The 18,142-nt window shown below is 44.6% G+C and overlaps 1 protein-coding gene across 1 annotated transcript in view; it reads left to right on the top strand.

The window, feature by feature from the left end:
* LOC139384106 (tau-tubulin kinase 2-like) overlaps positions 1-18,142 on the top strand; it is a 44,655-nt gene that overhangs the window by 13,537 nt on the left and 12,976 nt on the right. Inside the window, exons 2-10 of the mRNA XM_071128751.1 lie at positions 3,203-3,382; positions 8,837-8,984; positions 10,887-10,960; positions 11,096-11,236; positions 11,778-11,882; positions 12,123-12,281; positions 16,218-16,343; positions 16,632-16,789; positions 17,131-17,341. Of these exons, the coding sequence (XP_070984852.1) occupies positions 3,311-3,382; positions 8,837-8,984; positions 10,887-10,960; positions 11,096-11,236; positions 11,778-11,882; positions 12,123-12,281; positions 16,218-16,343; positions 16,632-16,789; positions 17,131-17,341 (1,194 nt within the window). The 5' untranslated portion in view covers positions 3,203-3,310. The remainder of the gene's footprint in view (positions 1-3,202; positions 3,383-8,836; positions 8,985-10,886; positions 10,961-11,095; positions 11,237-11,777; positions 11,883-12,122; positions 12,282-16,217; positions 16,344-16,631; positions 16,790-17,130; positions 17,342-18,142) is intronic.

Genomic DNA, 18,142 nt, shown 5'->3' with positions numbered 1-18,142 from the left:
CTTTTTTGAGATCAGTGTCGATCCTCAACACGGGTTTGGATATGACATAGGCTAATCTAGACAGAAGCATGTCTGTTTTACAAAATATATTCCCAAATATTTTATTTTCTCTGTTACGATGTGGGCACTGAACTGACATGCATGATTGTTGATGACACTCCGATGTTCAGATGAAGGGAATTAAATAGTCTATAATGCGTACCACAGCAGCGCTCAACTCAGACAGCAGTGAGGAGCTTATTGTTGCCGCTGGCAAAGTCATTCAAAGGCTGTGATTTATCACTCAGGATAGAACTGTCCAGTGGTACTATTTTTGCCATGTAATATTGTTATTAAAACTATAGTAGAATAGTTGACCTATTTACCTAGTCGGCTTGTTGTTGTGTGTCCTATGCAAGATGAATGTTCCTCTCGAGGCGCATTCAAGTTGCGAGAACCATAGGTGGGAAACATGTATTTTGACAAGCACAACAATTCTTCATACAATTGCTGGAAAACAATTTAGAAAGCAGTTTTGACCTTTGAATCCAAGTGTTCCATTGCTACCATGTTTATTCCTCTGATCCTTCAAATGCGCGTGTGGCATCCATTTACTAATGCAGTTTTACAACAGGAGTTTCAAGCATGGTTTTACGCCTCTATCAGACCGACAGCCTTATCGCGTTTTGGTACACACAAAGTACATTCATTTCCAATGAAAAGTGGATGTAGAACCATCAGACGGGTGATTGACATAGCAGTGGGGGGTGAAGACCTTGGCCGTTCGAGGGCGCTTGCTGGTGAGGGGTGGCTCCCAAACATCATCCAAATCCTCTGCATCCTCGACTCTGTGAATAAAATAAAGGGATACATTGTTATAAAGACACACAGAATTACAGTTGACTACATTTACAGAACGACATTACTGTAAAGTAAAAACACCAAGCTTCAACTTTATCTGTACAGTGAACATAGAAGGTGTGAAGTACACACACAATGCAAACAGTAACACTTTGGAGACAAAGGCAGAGGTGAAGACCACAAATAAACAATGACCATGAGAGTTTAGTGGCCTCTCCAATGACCATGAGAGTTTAGTGGCCTCTCCAATGGCCATGAGAGTTTAGTGGCCTCTCCAATGACCATGAGAGTTTAGTGGCCTCTCCAATGACCATGAGAGTTTAGTGGCCTCTCCAATGACCATGAGAGTTTAGTGGCCTCTCCAATGGCCATGAGAGTTTAGTGGCCTCTCCAATGACCATGAGAGTTTAGTGGCCTCTCCAATGGCCATGAGAGTTTAGTGGCCTCTCCAATGACCATGAGAGTTTAGTGGCCTCTCCAATGACCATGAGAGTTTAGTGGCCTCTCCAATTACCATGAGAGTTTAGTGGCCTTTCTAAAGTTACAAGTATGAAACTTAGAACTAATATGAAACAGACAATAACTACTTTGTTATTCTATAACATTGAAATTACTTGTTACATAGGCCTACGTACACTAAATCCAAAGCACAAAAAACAGACAAGGAAATACATATAGTAAATTAGCTATATAAAGTCATGAAAATAAAGTGGATCCAATCCTTTGTTGGCCGAGCGATTTGGACCAGTATTTTGTTCAAAGCTTCTATTCATAGCTGCCTTTTTTTTAGCTTCCTGTTCGATATTCTTAGTTTTACCTTTTTTCATCCCTTGAGAAGCCGTCTTTTATGCTAAAGCGATGAAATTAAAGCGATGAAATGTGTTTACAATGTAATGTAGCGTGCTCGGTGCGTTCCGTCTCTGAGCCAGGTAGTAGTAGTTCACATTACACATAAAAGGTTCTAGGCCTTGCTTTGTCCCACCCGGGTCAAGTGCATATCCCTGGAAAGCTTATCTCATTGGCTACAGTACTGTCAAGGTGCCATAGTAACCAATCCCCTGTGTAATGGATGCCAAGCTGGCAACGTCATATTTGTGATGCGCAAAGATATAGTCACTCCGTGGACATTCAATGTTGCCATTAAGTCATACATCATTAGATAACATGGCAATAGGCTAGATTTGTTCCTACCAACCTAAGGATTCATTTGATACCCCCCCCCCCCCCCCCCCATGTAGCTACAGTTGAAGTCTGAAGTTTACATACACCTTAGCCAAATACATTTAAACATTTAAAGTTTTACACAATTTCTGACATTTAATCAGAGTAAAAAGTCCCTGTCTTAGGTCAGTTAGGATCACCACTTTATTTAAAAAATGTCAAATGTCAGAATAATAGTAGAGAGAATTATTTATTTCAGCCTTTACTTCTTTCATCACAAGTACTTTTGTACTTGTTTCCTCCAGCATCTTCACAAGGTCCTTTGCTGTTCTGGGATTGATTTGTATTTTTCGCACCAAAGCACGTTCATCTCTAGGAGACAGAACGTGTCTCCATTTCTGAGCGGTATGACAGCTGTGTGGTCCCATGGTGTTTATACTTGCGTACTATTGTTTGTACAGATGAACGTGGTACCTTCGGGCATTTGGGGCGGCAGGGTAGCCTAGTGGTTAGAGTGTTGGACTAGCAACCGGAAGGTTGCTTTTTTCCCATGCTTTTGCAGATAGGGGCTACCGTTCTCATACCAGACTGAATTGAATAAAAAAATCTAATAGGATCCCCAAATATGGGGACTTTACATTTAAGAGGTTAAATTGAGCATTTCAGTTTTTCTACATAAAAATTACCCTGGGGAGGACACCGTACCCTCTAAGCAAGGAGACTGGAATTGATCAAACTCGCAGTTTAATACATGTACAATATAATCCTATTTCCCTAAAAGCATGATGGTCAGGACTTTCTGACATGAAAGAGGAGGTTAACTTGGCCCCAGACAATCAATCAGATCGACTTAAGTTTCAGTCATGGGATTATTTTAGCTTTAACCCTGTGTATATAGTACTTTAAGTCAACAACAGATGTACCTGTTGTATTCGGCCCATGTGACAAATACATTTGATTTGATGTTAGTTCTGTGTTGAGGGAGCCTCAGTCAAAGCTATGTCTAAAGGTTTGGAACTTTCCATACAGTTTACATTTACCTTTGAATCATTTAGCTGACACTCTTATCCAGAGATACTTACAGATACTTCATTAACTAGAGTTCATTATATTCATTATTATATTCAACAGACCACAGTGTATTGTGTTGGCGGTGGTGGTCTTATGTGTGTTCTGCCTCTCTCCCGGGCCTGTTGTTTAGGTCTCTACAGGAACCTGATGCCCGACCCAATCTAATACGGCTGGTGGTAGTTAGCAGGAGTGGTAGCAGAGGAAGACCCACAGTGAGCAGCAGTCCACCGCAGGCGGGATGAGTGCTGCAGCGATGGACCAAGCTGACATCCTCACTGTGCTTGTCCTGGTCAAGGAACGATGGAAAGTGGTACGTGTGTGTGTGTGTGTGTGTGTGTGTGTGTGCCCGCGCGTGTGTGTTAGTGTGTGGAAAAAGTAACCAATTGTCAAACTTGAGGAAAAGTAAAGAGACCTTAATAGAAATGGACTCAAGTAAAAGTGAAAGTCACCCAGTAAAATACTAGTTGAGTAAAACTCTAAAAGTATTTGGTTTTAAATATACTTAGGTATCAAAAGTAAATGTAACTGCTAAAATATACATATGTATCAAAAGTAAAAGTATGAATTATTTCAAATTCCTTATATTAAGCCAACCAGCAGGCACAATGTTCTTATTGTTATTTATTTACGGATAGCCAAGGGCACACTCCAACACTCAGACATAATTTACAAACTAAAGATTTGTGTTTAGTGAGTCCTCCAGATCAGAGGCAGTAGATGACATGGGGTGTTCTCTTGATACGTGTGTGAATTGGACCTTCATCCTGTCCTGCTGAGCATTCAAAATGTAAAGAGTACTGTTGGGTGTCAGGGAAAATGTATGGAGTAAAAAGTACATTATTTTATTGAGGAATGTAGTGAAGTAAAAGTTGTCAAAAATATAAATAGTAAAGTAAAGTACAGAAACTGCAAAAAAAGTACTTAAGTAGTACTTTAAAGTATTTTTACTTAAGTACTTTACACCACTGTGTGAGTGAGTGAGTGAGTGTGTCACCATTCTGTTATGCCATGTTTGTACCCCCTCAGCAAGCACCAATTCATCACAACAAAGCTGTATTTGTTCTCAATGAATTGGCTCCACTCTCCCCCATGTCTTTGTCTTGTCCATCTCACCTGCTGACCTGGACAGGTTGGGGTCAGCTCCACGTGTGCAGTGCACATGCAGCTCCTTGCCACCAAGTGGACTGGAACTTAATAAAGCGAGAGAAGCTATTTGTAGCCACTCAGTGTGCTATTCCCAGCGCTATCCCCCTGGCTGCTCCTCTCTACCATGCTGTGGTGTGTGTGTGTGCCCGTGTCCCCCGGCCAGAGCTACCAGGGACAGGGTGCCATGTGAGGTTAGTGTAGCTGGGACTGAGACCTCTCCTGGGACTGGGACCTTTCCTGTGACTGTGACCTCTACTGGGACTGGGACTGAAACCTACTGGGACTGGGACTGAAACCTACTGGGACTGTGACCTCTACTGGGACTGTGACCTCTACTGGGACTGAAACCTACTGGGACTGGGACTGAAACCTACTGGGACTGTGACCTCTACGGGGACTGTGACCTCTACTAGGACTGTGACCTCGACTGGGACTGTGACCTCGACTGGGACTGTGACCTCTACTGGGACTGTGACCTCTACTGGGACTGGGACTGTGACCGCCACTAGGACAGGAACCTCTACTTGGACTGGGACCTACTGGGCTGGGACTGTGACCTCTACTGAGACTGGGACTTGGAATGGGACCTCTACTGGGACTGAGACTTTGACTGGGACTGGGAGGAGTAGGGCAGCACCATGTCTACACTTCCTGTGTATAGTAAATTATAATAAAATATTTATATATCTTTTTTAATTTATTTTTAATTTCACCTTTATTTAACCAGGTAGGCCAGTTGAGAACAAGTTCTCATTTACAACTACGACCTGGTCAAGATAAAGCAAAGCAGTGCGACACAAACAACACAGAGTTACACATGGAATAAACAAACATACAGTCTAACACAATAGAAAAATCTGTATACAGTGTGTGCAAAATTAAGTAAGGAGGTAAGGCAATAAATAGGCCAATAGCAGCAAAGTAATTACAATTTAGCAATTTACACTGGAGTGATATACAGATGAGGATGTGCAAGTAGAAATACTGGTGTGCAAACGAGCAGAAAAACAAAGAGAGAGTTTACAGTCTAGCCAGACACCTAGGTATTTATAGTTGTCCACATTAGAGGTCGACCGATTATGATTTTTCAACGCCGATACCGATTATTGGGGGACAAAAAAAGCCGATACCGATTAATCGGCCGATTTTTAAAATGTGTGTGTGTGTATATACACACACATTTTTGTAATAATGACAATTGCAACAATACTGAATGAACAATGAACACTTTGATTTTAACTGAATATAATACATATTATGGGCTTTTGGATGGGTGTTCTTAAGGTGATTTCACAGGTTGGTGGTATTTTTTAATTTAGCCGTTGCTGACCCCATGCTTACATCTTTATCACAAATAAGACACCTTGCAATTCGTTCCAGTCATTGGCAGCAGAGAACTGGAAGGAAAGGCAGCCAAAGGAGGTGTTGGCTTTGGGGATGGATGACCAGTGAAATATACCTGCTGGAGCGCGTGCTACCAGTGTGGGACTATTCCATGTAATAGTCCCACACTGGTGCTCTGCTTTTCTCTGCCATCTGTAAAACACACACACAGCTCTGAAGTGACAATGATACTGTAGAGTCTGCTTAGGAGACAAATACTCTCAACTGTTTGAATAAAAATAGAGTTTAAGCTACCTGTGATGAATGTTGAAAACAAAAACTGTAATTTCTATATGCAGGAAATCCTATTTTAATAATGGGCATGGTAAGAATTGACTACCAAAGTGAGAGTCATAATTCCCATGACACCTTCTAGCAAAATCTGAAAACCGGTTCCTTCATTCATTTATTCCATAGGATATTTTTAGATTCACTTAAAATAAGGTCTGTGTTTCATGTAGGCTTACACCACCTTGCCAATTGTATAACTGTGTAGATATCCATAGGACAAGGTTACTCTGATCAATATTGGCTAAATATAAGTGAAGATTAAAAAATTTTTAGAGTGGATTTATGAAAATATTTAGAAAAACGTTACCTTATCCTAGTGAGATTTACATGGGTATCAAAACGCAGAGGTGGTTTAAGCCTGCACCCTAACCTGCATTCTAACCTGCACCCTAACCTGCACCCTAACCTGCACCCTAACCTGCACGAAACACAGACCTTATTTTAAGTAGATCAAGACATTCTCTATGGAAGACATGAACAGAGGCGGTTTAAGCCTGAACGAAACACAGACCTTATTTGAAGTAGATCAAGACATTATCTATGGAAGACATGAACAGAGGCGGTTTAAGCCTGCACGAAACACAGACCTTATTTGAAGTAGATCAAGACATTATCTATGGAAGACATGAACAGAGGCGGTTTAAGCCTGAACGAAACACAGACCTTATTTGAAGTAGATCAAGACATTCTCTATGGAAGACATGATCGGTAAAATAACGAAGGAACCCCTTTCAAGTTCAGACGCAAGTTATTACAGGAATTATAACGCGTCAACTATTTCTCTCTAAACCATATACCTTTGACTATTACGAGCCTGCTGCTGCCTACCACGCCTCAGTCAGACTGCTCTATCAAATATCAAATCATAGACTTAACTATAATAAACACACAGAAATACGAGCCTTAGGTCAAATCCGGAAACTATCACCTCGAAAACAAAACGTTTATTCCGTTCCGTATTTTATCTAACGGGTGGCATCCATGAGTCTAAATATTCCTGTTACATTGCACAACCTTCAATGTTATGTCATAATTACGTAAAATTCTGGCAAATTAGTTCGCAATGAGCCAGGCGGCCCAAACTGTTGCATATAGCATGACTCTGCTTGCAATGAACGCAAGAGAAGTGACACAATTTCCCCTTAGAAAATTTTACCTGCTAACCTGGATTTCTTTTAGCTAAATATGCAGGTTTAAAAATATATACTTGTGTATTGATTTTAAGAAAGGTATTGATGTTTATGGTTAAGTACACATTGGAGCAACGACAGTCGTTGATTGATTGTTTTTTATAAACAAGTTTAATGCTAGCTAGCAACATACCTTGGCTTACTGCATTCGCGTAACAGACAGGCTCCTCGTGAGGCAGGTGGTTAGAGCGTTGGACTAGTTAACTGTAAGGTTGCAAGATTGGATCCCCCAAGCTGACAAGTTAAAAATCTGTCGTTCTGCCTCGGTCCTAGGCCGTCATTGAAAATAAGAATGTGTTATTAACTGACTTGCCTAGTTAAATAAAGATGAAATAAAGGTGTATAAAAAATAAATAAATAAAAAGAATCGGCAAAATCAGCGCCCAAAAATACCGATTTCCGATTGTTATGAAAACTTGAATTTGGCCCTAATTAATCGGCCATTCCGATTAATCGGTCGACCTCTAGTCCACATATTCTAAGTCAGAACCATCCAGAGTAGTGATGCTAGTCGGGCGAGCGGGTGCGGGCAGCTATCGGTTGAAGAGCATGCATTTCGTTTTACTAGCATTTAAGAGCAGTTTGAGGCCTCAGAAGGAGTGTTGTATGGCGTTGAAGCTCGTTTGGAGGTTTGTTAACACAGTGTCCAAAGAAGGGCCAGATGTATTACAGAATGGTGTCATCTGTGTGGAGGTGGATCAAAGAATCACCCGCAGCAAGAGCGACATCATTGATATATACAGAGAAAAGAGTCGGCCCGAGAATTGAACCCTGTGGCACCCCCATAGAGACTGCCACAGGTCCGGACAACAGGCCCTCCGATTCGACCCACTGAACTCTATCTGAGAAGTAGTTAGTGAACCAGGCGAGGCAGTCATTAGAGAAACCAAGGCTGTTGAGTCTTCAAATAAGAATATGGTGATTGTCAGAGTCGAAACTTTCATTTTTACTTGAGTAACTTTATATTACGGTATCTATACTTTTACTCAAGTTTGACAATTGGCTACTTTTTCCACCACTGCCTATATATCATGTATGTATTGGATAACGGCACAATCATTTGGGCTTTTTTGGGCTTGGGCTCATTAAATGGGGTTAATGTAGGGCTCATTAAATGTGGTTAATGTAGGGCTCTAATGAGGGTAATGTAGGGCTCATTAAATGTGGTTAATGTAGGGCTCATTAAGTGTGGTTAATGTAGGGCTCATTAAATGTGGTTAATGTAGGGCTCATTAAATGTGGTTAATGTAGGGCTCATTAAATGTGGTTAATGTGGGGCTCATTAAATGTGGTTAATATATGTCTCATCAGGCTCAGGTAGCATCATGTTTGAATTGTCATGCTGGTCAAAGCTCCAATCAAATCCAGGCACATTTATATGCTTTATAATGCTTCTGAATGACACTTCCAGTTTTGGCGGGAAATACTGGGTTACCCGGGTGAAAAGTGATACCAGGAAATGATTCAACCCTAGCACTGACGGAGGAGCTGATGTTATGTACATCTGCCACTGCTAATCTCTTTGAGTTGAGCTGCTTGTGTCACACAAAAGTGTGTGTGTGTGTGTGTGTGTGTGTGTGTGTGTGTGTGTGTGTGTTGTTCGTGTTCCTGTGTGGATACTGATTAGAGATGAAGAAACGTAAATAGGAATGGGGAAGAAAGGTTGGATGGTGGGAGGATTGAAAAAGAAAATAATCTACTAACCTATGTTTTCACATTATGACATTCCACTTTGCCTTGGGATGTGTGTATAGACAAAGAAGATCGGCGGCGGTGGCTTTGGGGAGATCTACGAGGCGTTGGACCTGCTGACCAGGGCCAGTGTTGCTCTGAAGGCGGAGTCGGCACAGCAGCCTAAACAGGTCCTCAAGATGGAGGTGGCTGTCCTCAAGAAACTCCAGGGTAAACCCCAATTACATGTACTTAACCTTCCCTCTGACTTCTGCCCCCTAAACTCAACCATCAACCACCTGCCCTAAACTCAACCATCAACCACCTGCCCTAAACTCAACCACAACCCTCCTACCCGAAACTAAACCACAAGCCTCCTACCCTAAACTCAACCCCAAGCCTCCTCTAAACTCAACCACAACCCATCTACCCTAAACTCAACCACAACCGTCCTACCCTACCCTAAACTAAACCACAACCCTCCTACCCTAAACTAAATGTAAGGGGTAGAGGGCAGAGTGGGACTATGTTGGGGTAGAGGGCAGAGTGGGACTATGTCGGGGTAGAGGGCAGAGTGGGACTATGTTGGGGTAGAGGGCAGAGTGGGACTATGCCGGGGTAGAGGGCAGAGTGGGACTATGTCGGGGTAGAGGGCAGAGTGGGACTATGTCGGGGTAGAGGGCAGAGTGGGACTATGTCGGGGTAGAGGGCAGAGTGGGACTATGTCGGGGTAGAGGGCAGAGTGGGACTATGTCGGGGTAGAGGGCAGAGTGGGACTATGTCGGGGTAGAGGGCAGAGTGGGACTATGTCGGGGTAGAGGGCAGAGTGGGACTATGTCGGGGTAGAGGGCAGAGTTGGACTATGTCGGGGTAGAGGGCAGAGTTGGACTATGTCGGGGTAGAGGGCAGAGTGGGGTTATGTCGGGGTAGAGGGCAGAGTGGGGCTATGTCTGGATAGAGGGCAGAGGCGTAATTACTAGGTTGTTAGGCGGAAATAAAAGTTTTGACTTTGATACCTGCAATACCTCCTCCCATCCCCCAACATGTCTCCTCCCATCCCCCAACGTGTCTCCTCCCATCCCCCAACGTGTCTCCTCCCATCCCCCAACGTGTCTCCTCCCATCCCCCAACGTGTCTCGTCACATCCCCCAACGTGTCTCCTCCCATCCCCCAAAGTGTCTCCTCCCATCCCCCAACGTGTCTCCTCCCATCCCCCAACGTGTCTCCTCCCATCCCCCAACGTGTCTCCTCCCTTCCCCCAACATGTCTCCTCCCGTCCCCCAACATGTCTCCTCCCGTCCCCCAACATGTCTCCTCCCGTCCCCCAACATGTCTCCTCCCGTCCCCCAACATGTCTCCTCCCGTCCCCCAACATGTCTCCTCCCTTCCCCCAACATGTCTCCTCCCGTCCCCCAACATGTCTCCTAACGTCCCCCAACATGTCTCCTCCCGTCCCCCAACATGTCTCCTCCCGTCCCCCAACATGTCTCCTCCCGTCCCCCAACATGTCTCCTCCCGTCCCCCAACATGTCTCCTCCCGTCCCCCAACATGTCTCCTCCCGTCCCCCAACATGTCTCCTCCCGTCCCCCAACATGTCTCAACATTTAAAATGGCCAAAAAGAAACAAAAATAGCTTCTTAGCAAAGAGAAATTTCTCAAGCAACATATATTTCCACACGATGAGGTTGGAATAACACCGTGATATTTTGTAAATGATGATAATGCTCTTTTGGTGTAAGAGCTGTTTGAAAAGACTGCCTGTAATTTCAGCCTTTTTTGGTGGGATGTAGTTTTTGGACTGACTTGTGCCCTCAGTTAATTAATAGACCAATATGAAAGAGTTCCAAGAGAGTTCCTCTGACAATAACAGATCGTTTTCAGTTTTTCCCTTCCACTGAGACCACTTCTAAACAGTCCTTGCAAAATTCTTGCTTGAGAAATTTATCTTTGCTAAGAAGCTATTTTTGTTTCTTTTTGGCCATTTTAATTGAAAACATTCACAGTAAAGTAATTAATTGTTACCCAGAAATGATTTGATTTTGAGATAAAAACGGCTGCATTGGACCTTTAACATAGGTATCCCGTGGTTATACTATGTTATAAAGGATGCTATGTTCTATTGTATCGTCCAGGTAAAGAACACGTGTGTCGCTTTGTTGGATGCGGCCGCAATGACCGCTTCAACTATGTGGTGATGGAGCTTCAGGTAAGGATGAGCCTCTTCATCACCTTGTGTGTTTAAACGTCTCTAATTCTCTATAGCGATGTCAGTGAGCTGATGTGACTAAGTGTGAAGTGTTTGGAGTGATTCTGTAGGCTACGTGGGTGGTGTGTTTTTCAGGGGCGTAACCTGGCAGAGCTGAGGCGCAGTATGACGCGGGGCACGTTTACAGTCAGCACCACCCTGAGACTGGGACGACAGACACTAGAAGCTATAGAGAGCATCCACTCTGTTGGCTTCCTGCACAGAGACATCAAACCAGTGAGACAGGCAGGGAGTGTGTGTGTGAGGGTGTAGTGTGTGTGTGAGGGTGTAGTGTGTGTGTGAGGGTGTAGTGTGTGTGTGAGGGTGTAATGTGTGTGTGAGGGTGTAATGTGTGTGTGAGGGTGGTGTGTGTGTGTGTGTGTGTGTGTGCGAGGGTGGAGTGCGTGTGTGTGCGAGGGTGGAGTGTGTGTGTGTGAGGGTGGTGTGTGTGAGGGTGGAGTGTGTGAGTGTGTGTGAGGGTGGAGTGTGTGTGTGTGTGTGTGTGGGTGGAGTGTGTGTGAGGGTGGAGTGTGTGTGTGAGGGTGGAGTGTGTGTGAGGGTGTAGTGTGTGTGTGTGTGAGGGTCGAGTGTGTGTGTGTGTGTGTGTGAGGGTGGAGTGTGTATGTGCTTAGGGACTATATCTTTTTGGAATGAAGAGATCATCATCATCATCAGTAAGGTGACAAGAATCAGACTATGATAGTTGCTATTAAAATCCTTCCTCTCTTTTTCTTTATCTCTATCTCTCTTCTTCTTCTTCACCTTCTCTCTCTCCTAGTCCAACTTTGCCATGGGCCGGTTCCCCAGTACCTGTAGGACCTGCTACATGCTGGACTTTGGCCTGGCACGCCAGTTCACTAACTCCTGCCAAGAGGTCCGACCGGTAAGTATCTGTCCACATGTGTGGTTAGACACTGTGTTCCGGTTTCCCGGTATTAAGCTTAGTCCTAGACTAAAAAGCTTGCTTAATGGTGAATCTAAATTGAAATAGCTTTTTTAGTCTGGGAATAGGCTTCGATCTCTGTCCTGGAAACTGGTTATGTCTGTTTGTGTGCTATTGTCGTGTAAGGTTCTACCTTGTTCGTCGTACAGCGGCATGATGTGAAGTCTCTCTCTCCCCCAGCCTCGGCCAGTAGCAGGGTTCAGAGGCACAGTCCGCTATGCTTCCGTCAACGCACACAAGAACAAGGAGATGGGTCGGCATGACGACCTGTGGTCCCTCTTCTACATGCTGGTGGAGTTCATGGTTGGACAGTTGCCATGGAGAAAGATCAAAGACAAGGTAAGAATCTTATCTGAATTTTCCTTCCTGTACACCAACCAATCAGCAGACTCAGCCAAACTAGTCAGGATACGTAGGTACATGACTCGTAATGGTAACGTTAGCTAGGTACATGACTCGTAATGGTAACGTTAGCTAGGTACATGACTCGTAATGGTAACGTTAGTTAGGTACATTAATCGTAATGGTAACGTTAGCTAGGTACATGACTCATAATGGTGACGTTAGGTACATGACTCGTAATGGTAACGTTAGCTAGATACATGACTCGTAATGGTAACGTTAGCTAGGTCATGACTCGTAATGGTAACGTTAGCTAGGTACATGACTCGTAATGGTAACGTTAGCTAGATACATGACTCAAAGGTAACGTTAGTTAGTAATGTTAGTTAGGTACATGGGTGGAGTGTTAGGTACATGACTCGTAATGGTAACGTTAGCTAGATACATGACTCGTAATGGTAACGTTAGCTAGATACATGACTCGTAATGGTAACGTTAGCTAGGTCATGACTCATAATGGTAACGTTAGCTAGGTACATGACTCGTAATGGTAACGTTAGCTAGATACATGACTCAAAGGTAACGTTAGTTAGTAATGTTAGTTAGGTACATGGGTGGAGTGTTAGGTACATGACTCGTAATGGTAACGTTAGCTAGGTCATGACTCGTAATGGTAACTTTAGCTAGGTACATGACTCGTAATGGTAACGTTAGCTAGGTACATTACTCGTAATAGTAACGTTAGCTAGGTCATGTCTCGTAATGGTAACGTTAGCTAGGTACATGACTCGTAATGGTAATGTTAGCTAGGTACATGACTCGTAATGGTAATGTTAGCTAGGTACATGGCTCGTAATGGTAACGTTAGCTAGGTTCATGACTCGTAATGGTAACGTTAGCTAGGTACATGACTCGTAATGGTAACGTTAGCTAGATACATGACTCGTAAAGGTAACGTTAGTTAGTAACGTTAGTTAGGTACATGGGTGCAGTGTTAGGTACATGACTCATAATGGTAACGTTAGCTAGGTACATGACTCGTAATGGTAACGTTAGCTAGGTACATGACTCGTAATGGTAACATTATCTTTGGCTAACTTGACTTGACTTGAGACTGACAGACTAACTCAATAACATGTCACAGCTCTGACGTCGCTGCATATGAATGTACTCATGCACGAGAGTACATAACAAAATAGTTATAATATACACGGAGTATACCAGACATTAGGAACGCCTTCCTAATATTGAGATGCCCTCAGAACAGCCTCAATTTGTCTGGACATGGACTCTACAATGTGTTGAAAGCATTCCACAAGGATGCTGGCCCATGTAGACTACAATGCCTTCCACAGTTGTGTCAAATTGGCTGGATGTCTTTTGGGTGCTGGACCATTCTTGATACACACATGGAAAAACCCAGCAACGTTGCAGTTCTTCACGCAAACCGGTGCGCCTGGCACCTACTACCATACCCTGTTCAAAGGTACTTCAATCTTTTGTTACTTAAATCTCAATTGTCTCAAGGCTTAAAAATCATTATTTATCCTGTCTCCACCCCTTCATCTACACTGATTGAAGTGAATTTAATAAGTGACATTAATAAGGGATCATAGATTTCACCTGGTCAGTCTATGTCATGGAAAGAGCAAGTAAACTTCCTACTGTTTTGCACACTCAGTGGATATGCCTTTTATCAGATGTTTATATCCAAAGTGACTTACGACTGTAGCGCGTGCATACATTTAATGTAAAGGAGGCCACGGGAATCAAACACACAATCCTGCCGTTACAAGCGCCATGCTCTACCAACTGAGCCATACTTCCATAACAACATGTGTGAACCCTCCCCAGGACCATGTAGGGAAGCTGGAGGACACCTATGACCACAGGCTCATCATGAAACACCTCTCTCTCCATCTATCTCCCTCCCTCCCCAGGAGCATGTAGGGAAGCTGGAGGACACCTATGACCACAGGCTCATCATGAAACACCTCTCTCTCCATCTATCTCCCTCCCTCCCCAGGAGCATGTAGGGAAGCTGGAGGACACCTATGACCACAGGCTCATGCTGAAACACCTCTCTCTCCATCTCTCTATCTCTCCCTCCCTCCCCAGGAGCATGTAGGGAAGCTGGAGGACACCGATGACCACAGGCTCATGCTGAAACACTTCTCTCTCCATCTCTCTATCTCTCCCTCCCTCCCCAGGAGCATGTAGGGAAGCTGGAGGACACCTATGACCACAGGCTCATGCTGAAACACCCCTCTCTCCATCTCTCTATCTCTCCCTCCCTCCCCAGGAGCATGTAGGGAAGCTGGAGGACACCTATGACCACAGGCTCATGCTGAAACACCTCTCTCTCCATCTCTCTCCCTCCCTCCCCAGGAGCATGTAGGGAAGCTGAAGGACACCTATGACCACAGGCTCATGCTGAAACACCTCTCTCTCTATCTCTCCCTCCCCAGGACCATGTAGGGAAGCTGAAGGACACCCATGACCACAGGCTCATCATGAAACACCTCTCTCTCAATCTCTCTATCTCTCCCTCCCTCCCCAGGAGCATGTAGGGAAGTTGAAGGACACCTATGACCACAGGCTCATGCTGAAACACCTCTCTCTCCATCTCTCTCCCTCCCTCCCCAGGAGCATGTAGGGAAGTTGAAGGACACCTATGACCACAGGCTCATGCTGAAACACCTCTCTCTATCTCTCCCTCCCCAGGAGCATGTAGGGAAGCTGAAGGACACCTATGACCACAGGCTCATGCTGAAACACCTCTCTCTCTATCTCTCCCTCCCCAGGACCATGTAGGGAAGCTGAAGGACACCTATGACCACAGGCTCATGCTGAAACACCTCTCTCTCAATCTCTCTATCTCTCCCTCCCTCCCTCCCCAGGAGCATGTAGGGAAGTTGAAGGACACCTATGACCACAGGCTCATGCTGAAACACCTCTCTCTCCATCTCTCTCCCTCCCTCCCCAGGAGCATGTAGGGAAGCTGAAGGACACCTATGACCACAGGCTCATGCTGAAACACCTCTCTCTCTATCTCTCCCTCCCCAGGACCATGTAGGGAAGCTGAAGGACACCCATGACCACAGGCTCATCATGAAACACCTCTCTCTCAATCTCTCTATCTCTCCCTCCCTCCCCAGGAGCATGTAGGGAAGTTGAAGGACACCTATGACCACAGGCTCATGCTGAAACACCTCTCTCTCCATCTCTCTCCCTCCCTCCCCAGGAGCATGTAGGGAAGTTGAAGGACACCTATGACCACAGGCTCATGCTGAACCACCTCTCTCTATCTCTCCCTCCCCAGGAGCATGTAGGGAAGCTGAAGGACACCTATGACCACAGGCTCATGCTGAAACACCTCTCTCTCTATCTCTCCCTCCCCAGGACCATGTAGGGAAGCTGAAGGACACCTATGACCACAGGCTCATGCTGAAACACCTCTCTCTCAATCTCTCTATCTCTCCCTCCCTCCCTCCCCAGGAGCATGTAGGGAAGTTGAAGGACACCTATGACCACAGGCTCATGCTGAAACACCTCTATCTCCATCACTCTCTCTCCCTCCCTCCCCAGGACATGTAGGGAAGCTGAAGGACACCTATGACCACAGGCTCATGCTGAAACACCTCTCTCTCCATCTCTCTATCTCTCCCTCCCTCCCTCCCCAGGAGCATGTAGGGAAGTTGAAGGACACCTATGACCACAGGCTCATGCTGAAACACCTCTCTCTCCCTCCCTCCCTCCCCAGGAGCATGTAGGGAAACTGAAGGACACCTATGACCACAGGCTCATGCTGAAACACCTCTCTCTCCATCTCTCTCTCTCCCTCCCTCCCCAGGAGCATGTAGGGAAGCTGAAGGACACCTATGACCACAGGCTCATGCTGAAACACCTCTCTCTCTATCTCTCCCTCCCCAGGAGCATGTAGGGAAGCTGAAGGACACCTATGACCACAGGCTCATGCTGAAACACCTGCCTGCTGAGTTCACTGTCTTCCTGGATCACATCTCTAACCTGGACTACTTCACCAAACCAGACTATCAGGTAAGATGGCAGATCTCTCTCCCTTTACCTACTCTATGTGTGTATACAGTATCTCTATCTTTTAACAGTTAGAACTAAGGATTTCGTTACAGTTCCCTGTGTAAATATACAGTAAGTCCCAGGACGTGTGTATGTAGTGTTGGTTTTCAGACCGACTGATTGTCTGTATGACTGTCTGAGCCCTCTTTCTGGAGTACTTAGTATCCATCAGTCAGACAGTCAGTCATGTTGTACAAGCTGTTAGGTATCTCAGGATATGACATCATGTGACTTTCTGTTGTGTTGTAGCTGCTGTTGTCAGTGTTTGACAACAGTATGAAGACCTACAACGTGGTTGAGAATGACCCGTATGACTGGGAGAGGACTGGGTCTGATGGTACTCTGACCATCAACGCTACAGCCACCACACCACAGCATCACACACGACTCACCCCAGCACACATGGGGTAAGAGACTGGGAACACACACACACACACACAACACACACAGAGACTGGGAACACACACACACACACACAGACTGGGAATCTTGAAAGAACTGTTTAAAGGTCCACTGACTGTTCAGGGGATTTTTTGTCTATTTCACGATCACACACTTTTAACTTGTTTACCAGATGAATTAATTAATCTACCAATTTAATTAATTAATCTACCTGTTGAATGAATGAATGAATGGTTGAATGTATCCACCCGTTGAATGGATGAATGAATGCATTAATGAATTAATTAACTGATGAATGGATGGATGACTTAGTGACATCAGAGTAACATTCACTCTATAATTTCAGCATGGCCAATGCATCCCTGATCCCTGGGGACCTGGCGAGGGAGAACACAGACGATGTTCTGCAGGACGAGCAGCTTAGTGACAACGGGGAGAACAACCCTCCTCCAGACCGCCGCCCCGGATCCCCCAGCATGCCCCGGGCCAACCAGGAAGCTGACGTCTGGGAGGAGCTGGACCGTAACCGTAACCGCATCAGGACCGCTGTGTGGAAGGTAGAGAGGAGAACATACACACACCAGGGTTTCCATTAGCCGGTAATAGGCTTTTATACACTCCTCCCCCAAAAGCCAATAAATAACATTTACTCCGGCTAATTGCCCCCGGCTAAAATCCCATTGCAAAATAATGCTTTTTTAGCCTATTCATTGAGGGAAATACTAGTCGATGGAAATATATTTGACCGGTCATGCTTATTGATCTATAGGAACATTAGCATAATTTAGTGGAATTAAATTGGCAAGTGTGTATTTCTGTTTGTCGCTATGTAGCCTATCTTATTAATCACACCTGTACAGCATACAGATACAAAGCCTACATTTGAGTAGAAAATCTGTCAGACAGTGAGAGAGCTGCTGCTACAGCTTCTCAAACAGCTCATTCGTTGCTGCTGGAGTGAAACATGCTTTTATAAGACCAATCATTGCACAACAAATCTAAATGCAATCACGTGTTAAAAAAAAAAAGTTTTCATGGCCACGATTAAAAATAGCAAATATTTGTATTTCTCAACTGGTAATTGAAACGTGCTTTCTATTCACGATTCAAGTGCATAGGCAGGGGTATGCAGGATTCAGCGTGTCACACACCACTTTACAATGAGTTGGAGGCCGTATGCATTTTGAAAACATGTACTTAATTGTTTGAAACTTTAAAGTTTTACTTGCTTCAAAGTAGCCTAGCCAAAATTATTTTTCTAAAGACTTCCATATACCATTGAAACCATTTAGCCTATTTCTCTCATGTTCTATTGGTTTTCAAATCACCTTTCTTTCATTGTCCAGTAGCCAAAGGCA

The sequence above is a fragment of the Oncorhynchus clarkii genome, chromosome 25 (genome assembly GCF_045791955.1).
Source record: "Oncorhynchus clarkii lewisi isolate Uvic-CL-2024 chromosome 25, UVic_Ocla_1.0, whole genome shotgun sequence".
Lineage (NCBI taxonomy): Eukaryota > Metazoa > Chordata > Actinopteri > Salmoniformes > Salmonidae > Oncorhynchus > Oncorhynchus clarkii.
This window is presented reverse-complemented; position numbering and strand designations above follow the sequence as displayed.